Source organism: Ursus maritimus, unplaced genomic scaffold (genome assembly GCF_017311325.1).
Source record: "Ursus maritimus isolate PB19 unplaced genomic scaffold, ASM1731132v1 scaffold_24, whole genome shotgun sequence".
Lineage (NCBI taxonomy): Eukaryota > Metazoa > Chordata > Mammalia > Carnivora > Ursidae > Ursus > Ursus maritimus.
In genome coordinates, this window is record NW_024424897.1 from 36,442,613 (window position 1) to 36,452,000 (window position 9,388).

Genomic DNA, 9,388 nt, shown 5'->3' on the forward strand with positions numbered 1-9,388 from the left:
AGGCATTCCTGGAGAAGTATGGATATCTCAATGAACAAGCCCCCAAAGACCTCACTGCGGCAAGATTCAGCAATGCCATCAGGTATGTGGGGGACTTGGGGGTGCTAGAGGGCAAAGCTTGGGTTGCCTCCTCCCTCCTCCTGGAAGGCTGGCCTCCCATCTGTGTCCAAGGGACATGCTCCATTGCTCCCTCCCCCTACCACTGCTGCCGCCAGCCTCCTGCTGTCTCCAGGGAAGCTCCTTGCCCTCGCCACCACCACCCACCCTCCTGCTGTGGTCCTTTATCTCAATTCCTCCTGACAGGGAGTTCCAGTGGGTATCTCAACTGCCCATCAGCGGCATGCTAGACCCCGCGACCCTGCGCCAGATGACGCGGCCCCGCTGTGGGGTGGCTGACACAGACAGTCAGGCGGCCTGGACCGAGAGGGTCAGTGCCCTGTTTGCTGGACGCCGAGCCAAAATGAGGCGTAAGAAACGCTTTGCAAAGCAAGGTGAGCCCTGTTGAAATCTAGCTAAGCTGGGATTCCCGATACCTGAAGCCCCGTGGCCAGAGGAAAAACCAGGCCAGCCTTGGTTTTGTCAGTTGCCTCTTCCCTAGGGTGGGAGAGGGGAGAGCAGTGGGCGAACAGGACCCCTCACGTGGAGGGCCGTGTTTGTGAACACAGAATCAGAATTACACCTACATGGATGGATTTTCGTTATGCCGATGTGTTCCAGAGCAACCCCGTCAAGCCCACCTAATTCCTTGATCAGTTTGTTAGGCAGGGCAGTTAAACTGTTGCCAACGTTTTGCTTTATGTTTTCCCAAAGTCGTTTTCATCGGAATCGATTCTTTTTTCGTAAGACTTATTCAACAAAGATGTGATTTACCGATCAGTTTCAGTTTGTCTATAGCACGCTTTTAACAGCCTTATTGGAGTTGAATGCACATGCTGTAACATTGACCCGTTGGAAGTGTAGTACTCAGTGGTTTTTGGTATGTTCGCAGAATTGCGAGGCCATCACCATAATCTAATTACAGGATGTGTTCATCACCTCCCAAAGAAACCCCATGCTCCTTAGCGGTCATTCCCCGCCCCCCCTCCTCCTCCCTGCCCCTCCCCCCAGCCCCTGACAACCACCCATCTGCTTTCTGTTTCTATGGATTTGCCTATTCTGGACGTTTCATCACTGCTCATTTTATACATCACAATTTCTGCTGTCCTGATTCTCCTTCTGCAGTTTTGGTTTTATCTTTCCTTCTCCTCCTCTTCCTCCTTTTTTGTCCAGATCCAATCTTCCAGGACCAAATGTTACAGACCTAAGATTTCTGAAAATTGATTCTTCCGTCAATTCTTCATCAATAACGAGTTTTACTGTGTGTAGTTTTAACATCTTTGTACTAAGTCTAATTTTCTCTGACCGATTTTTGCAGTTCTTAGGATTTCTAACAAGATGGGCTTGTTGAGTCAGGTTTTCACCTATAATTAAGTTTAACTGCGAGCCCTTTGGGCCGTTGCCTCTTTTAATTTGCATTAACTACTTGCAGCGACAATATCCATTGTGAACAGAACACAAGGTTCATAGGTCATTTTTGTTTCTGCGCTAATCCATAAGGAAGTTGTGGGCGGTTCTGCCCAGCTATCAGAGGATGGCAGTGATGGGTCCGGACCTTAGGGTGGCAAGTCCTCGGTGCCAACATATTCTTCCTCCCACTGTGTTCCTGGACCGCAGAGTGGAACAGAGGCGCAGCATGAGCTGGGACAGCATTCCTGAAGCTGGGGCTCTGGGTTCAGCNNNCGTAAGCCCTTTCCAGTTGCAAAGTAGAGATGGGCCCTGATCACCAAGGGGAAGGGGCTTGCCGTGGAAGGTGGGGCAGCCCCAGACGCGGTCTCAGCAGTGGCATTTCCAGATTATCGGCGGTGTCCCAGAGAATTGAGATGATGTCTCCTGGGCATCCAGGGCACAACCTGCCCTCCAGAGATCCCTCCTTCCGGCAGCATCTTCTCATGCCTTCTCCAGGGAGTAGCTGATGGAACCCATTTGGCGTTGTTCAATCTGGAGCATCAAGTTGGAACAGAGATTCAAGCTAAGGCATCTCCCAGACAGGTAGCCTTGCCCTACCAGCCTAGCCCCACATCACTGTCTGACACTGGCCCCCGGTGCAGACAGCAGTGGCTCAGGTTAGATGGAGACTCTCCCTCTTGTTCATAACCTAAACCACAGTACCTTGACTTCCTTTACTCCCTGGGTGAGAAGACCTTCCCTAGAAAGGAGCTGTGTGCTTGGCAGGCACTTGAACACTTCCTACGCCTTCCTTTGGAAAAGGTATTATTTAACAGTTGTCCCTTCCTGAGCATTGATGATGTGCCAAGTGTGGTTCTAAATGGGCGAAGTCATATAATCCCATAACAACCCTCGGAGATAGGGACCATCATTATCCTCATTTTACAGAGAGGCAAACTAAGGGACAAAGAGCTTAGGAAACTCCCCCAGGGCCACATAGCCAGAGTGTGGACAAGCCTTCTTGTCACTGGGAGGACAAAGTGAGATTCCACATGTGAAAAGTCCCAGAACGCGGGTGGGTGCTTTAAAAATGATATGGATTTCTAGGCCAGTGACTGTCTACTCTGCGGGCAAATGCTATACTAATGAAGTCGGGTTCCAGGGTAAGGTTGCCAGATAAAATATAAGACGTCCAGTTAAATCTGAATGTTGGATGAAAAACAAATCATTGTTTTGTGCTCACTTTTATACAAAAAAAATTGTTATTTATCTGACATTCAAATTTAACCAAGTGTTCCATGTTTTTATTTGCTAAATCTGGCAACCTCATTCCAAGTGTCTGGTCCCCTCTGTGCCTGCGGGGGAGATTTTCAATCCTCCTCGGTCCCCCACGGAGCTGTGGGGGGTGGCGGGTAGCGGGTCCAGGGGTGAATCGCGGGTGGAAAAGGACGGAGAAGGGAATAGGCATTTACTGAGCACCCACCACAGGCCCAACAGCTATACGTTGCTAGTTCATTTGCCGTCTCATTTTTACCACAAGTTAAGTCTTACCAACCACACTTTGCAAATAAGGAAACGAAGGTTTGGAGAGATTCATAATTTGCTATGTAAGGTTGCGAGTAGAAGTGTGGGAATTCCAACCAGACTTCTTTCCACTGTATCCGTTGCCTGTTGGGAGTCAGGACTCCACGGTCCTCCCCAAGCAAGGTGTCTAGATCTCCAGTCCTCCTCATGTCCTTTTCCTTCTCTCTTCCCTTTTGGATTTTGGGGCAAGGACAAGGGGGGGGTACACTGCCAGGTGCTTCTGTGGCCTAGAGGTCATAGCAGAATCCAGCCTTGCCTGGGCCAGAGTTCAGGATGGGGCCTGCGGTGGCCGGCCTGTTCTAAGGACCTCCATCTGGAAGGGATGGAGAGAGGGCTCAGGCTGCTGGTGGGGGTAGGTGATGGGTGGAGGCAGGGTCCTCCTTCTTGACAGGCACACCAACGACCTCTCCCAAGGAAAATTTACCATTTCTCTCAGTCCTGTACCTATTTGTCCTCCCTGTCCTTCCCCAAAGACACACAAACACCCGTGTGCACGCACACACACATTCACAGAGGATTTTTATCCTGCAAGCTGTCACCTTCCCTAGCTAGAGTGAGAGAATTGCCTACCCTCTCCCTTTCTTGCCCGTTGAGTGAAGCCTCCCTCTAATGCAAAGAGGCAGAAGGAGCTGCCTCAAATTTCTAGCTGCTTGAAGCCAGGCGGGGAGGGTCTGGGGGTCAGTCAGCCCCAGCAGGGTGTGGAAGTGCCCAGCGCCAGCCAGTCCAGAGCCCTCCGAGTCACCTCTGGACCCCAGGCCTTCCCTCCGCCTTCCTTGTCTCCCTCCCTTCCTAAGAATCCTTCCCTCTTCCCTCCCTGAGGGTTGGTCACTGGCTGGGAGGGGTTGGGTGGCTGCCAGGCCAAACAGGCCTGGGAAGGCAGCATTGCCTTGAATGGAGCTTGGCTCAGGGTGGGAGAAAAGACATTCCCCTCCCCCACTTCCATGGGGGATAGGGGAGGGAAAGGGCAGTCTGCTCTCTACCACCCTCCCTTCCATCTGGAGAATTTCAGCTCATGCAGAGCCCCTGCATTGACCCAAAGGAGCCATGTTCAGGCAAATTTATAAACCTTGAGTCTTAGTAAATATGCCTGCTTACCTGTGTGGTGTAGTAGAAAGTACACTGGATAATATGTCAAGGCCTGGGCTCAGGGCTTAGCTCGGCTACTCACTCATTCTCTGATCCTGGGCAGGTCTCTTCCCCTGGGTCTCAATTTCCCCAGAACAGAGCAGAGAGTTTGGATAAGGAGATGGCCAACCTTCCATGACTTCAGCCCTCCTCCCTGGTTCAGGCAAGGACTTCCCTGAGACAAAAGGGCAGGATGTCTGAAACTTCGGTTGTACCTCCAAGGACAGAGAGGGCTGTGCCCACTGGCCTGGCCTGCCCACCTGTCACCCATCCCTCGGGAATTCTGGTCCATTTGGGAAACTGAGTCCCAAAGATCACATGATACCTATGCACTCCCTGGGCCCACGAGACCTGCCTCTGAGCGGTGAGCCTTCCAGCCGGGGTCACAGTCTCAGCCCCTGAGCTTGCAAGGCTCAGAAATAGCCCATGAAAAACTCGGGATCTGGACCTTTTAAGCACCCTGGCCCTGGGTGTGTGGTGAGCTGCAGGGCGACTCAGTTGACCTGAGGCTTGGGCAAGAGGCCAGAGTCTTAGGTCCAAGGGAGGAATTGCAGTTCTGGGCAAAGGAATAGAAACTCGTAACTAAGTGGAGATGGAAAAATTTCTCTCCGTCTCAGTGAGTGACAAAACACACCCTTTGTTCTTATTTGTTTTCACCTCGGAGCTCTCCAGAGTCCCTGAGGAAGTGAGGGGGAGGGCCAGGGGTCAGGAAAAGACCTCTAATAAACGGGTCTTGGTAGCTTGTCGGCAGCAGGCCTGCGGCATGGAACGGGAGGGGCAGGCGGGTGTGAGGGGTGGAGAGGAGGAAGGGGTGAGAGGGGTCGCAGCTGTGGGCCCAGTGGCCCCATCTCTCCTCCACCCCCTGACACAGTAGGCAGAGGTAGGGATTTGCTGCCAGCAAGAGATGCAGAGCGGTTTTCAGCCTCAGCCCAGGCTGTGGGGAAGAAGTCCCAGACGAGAGAGTCCTTCAGGTTGGGGGCTTTTCCTGGGCAGAGGTCACATCTCTCCCAGGGACCTCCCCAGACCAAGCCACTAGACTGGGGTCACTCCGGGACAAGGGTAGTCCTGTCAGCTCGAGAGCAGTGTCTCCCCAGCCAGATGGGCTCTTCCCAGGACAAGGGCTGGGTCTTTCCCCTTCAAATCCGGGACTCCCCGGAGGAGGGCCTATCTCCGCATCATACGGGTCCTTGGGGACCAGCCCCAGGTCCCGCAGGTCAGTATGACTGACGCGGCCTTTCCGGCTGGCAGGCAGCAAGTGGTATAAGCAGCACCTCTCCTACCGCCTGGTGAACTGGCCACAGCACCTACCAGAGCCGGCAGTTCGTGGGGCCGTGCGTGCCGCCTTCCAACTGTGGAGCAATGTCTCGGCGCTGGAATTCTGGGAGGCCCCAGCCACAGTCCCTGCTGACATCCGCCTCACCTTCTTCCAAGGGGACCACAACGACGGGCTGGGCAACGCCTTTGATGGCCCAGGTGCTGACACAGAGGCTCTCTCTCAGGTGGCAGGAGGGGAACCCAACTGGGAGAGGCAGTCTGGGGAGGGCAATGGGGCCTTTGCTCTCCCTTTGGCCTTGGCCAAACTGGATCCCCCTTCCAAGAACACTCAGTCTCCTCCTCTGTAGAATGAGAACAACGGTTTCTGCCCGATTACATGCCACATGGCTGAAGGGAGGGCCAGATGAAGTTCTGCATGGAAAGTGCTTTGCAAATTCCAGAGAATTTTCTGGGAAATGCTTCTGAGGTCCCTGCCATCCATCCTCTGCCTCTAGACAGGCCTGTGCCTCTCCTGTTCTCCAAGAGCGGATGTTCTCCTGACCGCCACCCTAAAAACATCCAGAGGCCACCACTACCCCTCTCCTACCCTCCCCACACCCACTACCACAGTCACTGCCACAGGGCAAGAGGCATTCTATCCCCTACCTGCCACAGAAGTGCTTCGCATTCCCACATCCCAGACGGGTCTCCTGTTTGCCCCCAACCTATAGGCTTATGGCAGCAATTTCAATTGCTCTCCTCCCATTCTGACCAACACTGGCCTTTAGAACCTGGCTGCAGGCTACTTTCGCATGGCTCCCACCCCACCCCACCCCTGCCCTAATGAGGGAAAGAGCCCTGATTGGACGCCTTCACGGTGGGGACCCGAGCCCTTGCATGGCCTGGGAATTTGGGCCCTCAATGCCCTTGCGCTCCTCTGCTTTGCATCAAGCCCACTCTGAGCAAAGCCCACGTCCAGGCCCTGTTGCTGGGACCCAGGGTAGGTCCGGGAGAAATCTAAGCTTTTCAAGAATTCACATGTAATACATATGTGTTTTTGCATGTAACTCACTTCACCCCTGCTATCTACTTGAGATTTTTGTGCCCATACCCCCCCTGGAGTCCGGCGGCTAAGGCAGCACCGGACTGGGAGAAAGCTCTCTCATTCGGAGCAGGTGTTTGTCTTTTTGAGTTTAGGTGTTTTCTCTCTGAAACCTGCCATCTGTCTCCCAGGATTAGTGTGAGAAGTGAACGTTAAGGGCCGACATTGCTCGGACAGCTCGAGGCATATTCGAAAGAGAAGGCATGTATTCCTCCTACACATGGCCCATGCTTCACACCCCAGGTGGCTCTCCTTTAACGGCAGTCAATCCCCATTGGCCTGGGCTCCAAGAAGGCAATGCTGGAAGCGCCTTCAGTAGGCTTCTAGGCCAACATTATCACCCAGCCGTTTGCTGACCCCTGCCCCTGCAGAAAGTGAATCATAAAGCGTGGGGTCCTTGGAACTCCATTAACCGATAAGCTCCCTCTGGGGCATGCCACAAGCTCAAACGTCATTAATCCAGTTCATTCCCTCTTCTCACTCCTACTACAGGAGGTAGAGACCCACAAAGGCAGAGGAAGGCTAGAACGCAAAAATAGATGTCTCTTTTTATTAAAGAGACTATACATACCCAAAAACACACCCAGCACCCAGATCAAGAATCGGCATTACCAACATCCAGAAGGTCCCATGGTGCCCACCTCTGGGGTAACCACTATACCTATTCCTAGATCTTTGTGAAAATAATTCCTATGCAGGTTTCATTATGGGCTAGGCACTAAATATTAATTGTAACCCATTTATATACACGCACCCCTCTGTAATCCCCAGAGCAACCCCGTGGGGAAGAAGCAGCTCATTGTCATCATTCCCATTTCAGATCAGAGGGGGCGCTACTTGCCCAAGGTCACACAGCTAATAGCAAAACCGGGATTGAAACCCCGGCAGTTAGGCCCCATGCTGTATGGACACCACGCTGCCTCTTAAGCGTCCACACCCCACAGCCTAGTCTTCAGATCAGCGCTCCCCCCTTCAGCCTCTGCCAGAAGTCATTAGGAGGGACACTGTGCCGCAGAAAACAACCACACCCAGCCCTGGGGCTGCGCGCTGTAAGGTGGGGACGCGGGGACGGACTTGGCGGGCGGTGGCTCCCCCTGACCCTCCGCGCCGCCTGCAGGGGGCGCCCTGGCGCACGCCTTCCTGCCCCGTCGGGGCGAAGCGCACTTCGACCGCGACGAGCGCTGGACGCTGAGCCGCCGCCGCGGGCGCAACCTGTTCGTGGTGCTGGCGCACGAGATCGGCCACACGCTCGGCCTGCCGCACTCGCCGGCGCCGCGCGCGCTCATGGCGCCCTACTACAAGAGGCTGGGCCGCGACGCGCTGCTCAGCTGGGACGACGTGCTGGCGGTGCAGGGCCTGTATGGTGAGCCCCGCCCCCCGGCCCGCTGTCACATCCCAAAGAGCACCCCCCGTGCCTGGCCTCTCCATCCCACCCAGGTCCCGCGCACCGCCCTCGCTGGCGCTCCGGTTCCCCAGGGCTGCCCAACCCTGGCCTGGGCAGTTCCTCTCCCCTCGCTGCCCCAGCCCCCAGTCCTCTTCCCCCGTCCCAGCCCTCGTTCCTGCTCCGCTGGCTCTCCCCCAGCCTTCCCCCTCGCTGACGCTGGCGCCCGCTTCCCTCCAAGCCTGGGCCTCTGCCTGGAGGTAGACGCAGCCGAGGTCTCCCCCCACACCCCCAGAATGAACCGGCCAGTGCGACCGTCCAGCCAGCCACGGCTGGCTCCCTCAGAGGGCCCGGGGCGTAGGCAGGGCCAGAGCCCTGGGTTCAAGTCACTGTGCCATTCCTGCTAAGCAGTTGCTCTTGGGCAAAGCATTTCCCCGGTGAGAGCTCTCAGTTTTACCTTCTGAGAAAGGGGATAATCACTGAGGCCCTGCTTACCTCGCAGGGCTGTTGCACTAGTGGGTGTGAACTTCTCTGTAGCCTAAGAAACCGACGCGAACAGCTGCTATTTCATGAGTGTATACTATCGGCCAGGCACTTAACACGCTCACGAGGTATCTTTTTGTCCACAGATGCGAGAACAGAGCTCAGAGAGGTTAGATAACTTGTCCAAGGTCACACAGCTCAAGAACTGTAGACCAGGATGCAGGAGCTGGTGCCAAATTCTAAGCTTGTTGGACTCTGCCTCACTATCATAAGTCAAGTATAGTGATGTAATTATTATGATTGCTGTAACCATCGCAGCCCGGGCCCCTGAACTCTGCCCTCGTGCCATCTGTGTTGCCCAGGACTCAGGGAAGGGAAGCTTCTGCTCTTCTTAGTGCCCAACTCTTGTGTGGTCCCCCACTCCAGTTTTAGCTCAGTAGGGTCCTCTTTCCCAGACTGTTCGGTAGGAGAGAGGACTTTTAAATTTAGTGCTATGGTTAATAATACCAACCACCAAGGACAACTCTTAGCCTCCCACCCTGCACTGTCCTTCCCTGCCTCTCATACCAGATCATGACAGAAGGAACCAGAAGGGAGGTCTTGAGCCCTCTACACATGCCACAATCAGTGTGTGTTCTCTCCCTCTTCTCTCCTTCCCCATAAAGGGAAGCCCCAGGGGGGCTCTGTGGCCATCCAGCTCCCAGGAAAGCTGTTCACTGACTTTGAGGCCTGGGACCCCCGCAGACCCCAGGGAAGGCGTCCTGAAATCCAGGGTCCTAAATATTGCCACTCTTCCTTCGATGCCATCACTGTAGGTAAGATGGTCCCACCTGTGCCTCACTTCCTTTTTCCTTCCTCCTGCACATCTCCAGGGCTCTCCAGAGCTGGAATATGAGGTGGGGTTATGAATAACAAAATCCAGAAATACCAAGCCACAAGCATTCTGCAGGGGTAGCAAGCCCACGCCAAGCAAA

The 9,388-nt window shown here is 54.4% G+C and overlaps 1 protein-coding gene across 6 annotated transcripts in view; it reads left to right on the forward strand.

Annotated features, from left to right (window-relative positions):
• The window catches only part of MMP28 (matrix metallopeptidase 28), a 28,956-nt gene that overhangs the window by 15,970 nt on the left and 3,598 nt on the right, over positions 1–9,388 (forward strand). For 3 of the 6 annotated variants that reach the window (XM_040640981.1, XM_040640979.1, XM_040640983.1), the window contains 3 exons: positions 5,443–5,667; positions 7,668–7,913; positions 9,080–9,229. In XM_040640981.1, the coding sequence (XP_040496915.1) occupies positions 5,443–5,667; positions 7,668–7,913; positions 9,080–9,229 (621 nt within the window). Of the gene's footprint in view, positions 1–2; positions 83–303; positions 492–5,442; positions 5,668–7,667; positions 7,914–9,079; positions 9,230–9,388 lie in introns of all 6 variants that reach the window. The other 3 variants (XM_040640984.1, XM_040640980.1, XM_040640982.1) reach the window with 2 other exon arrangements.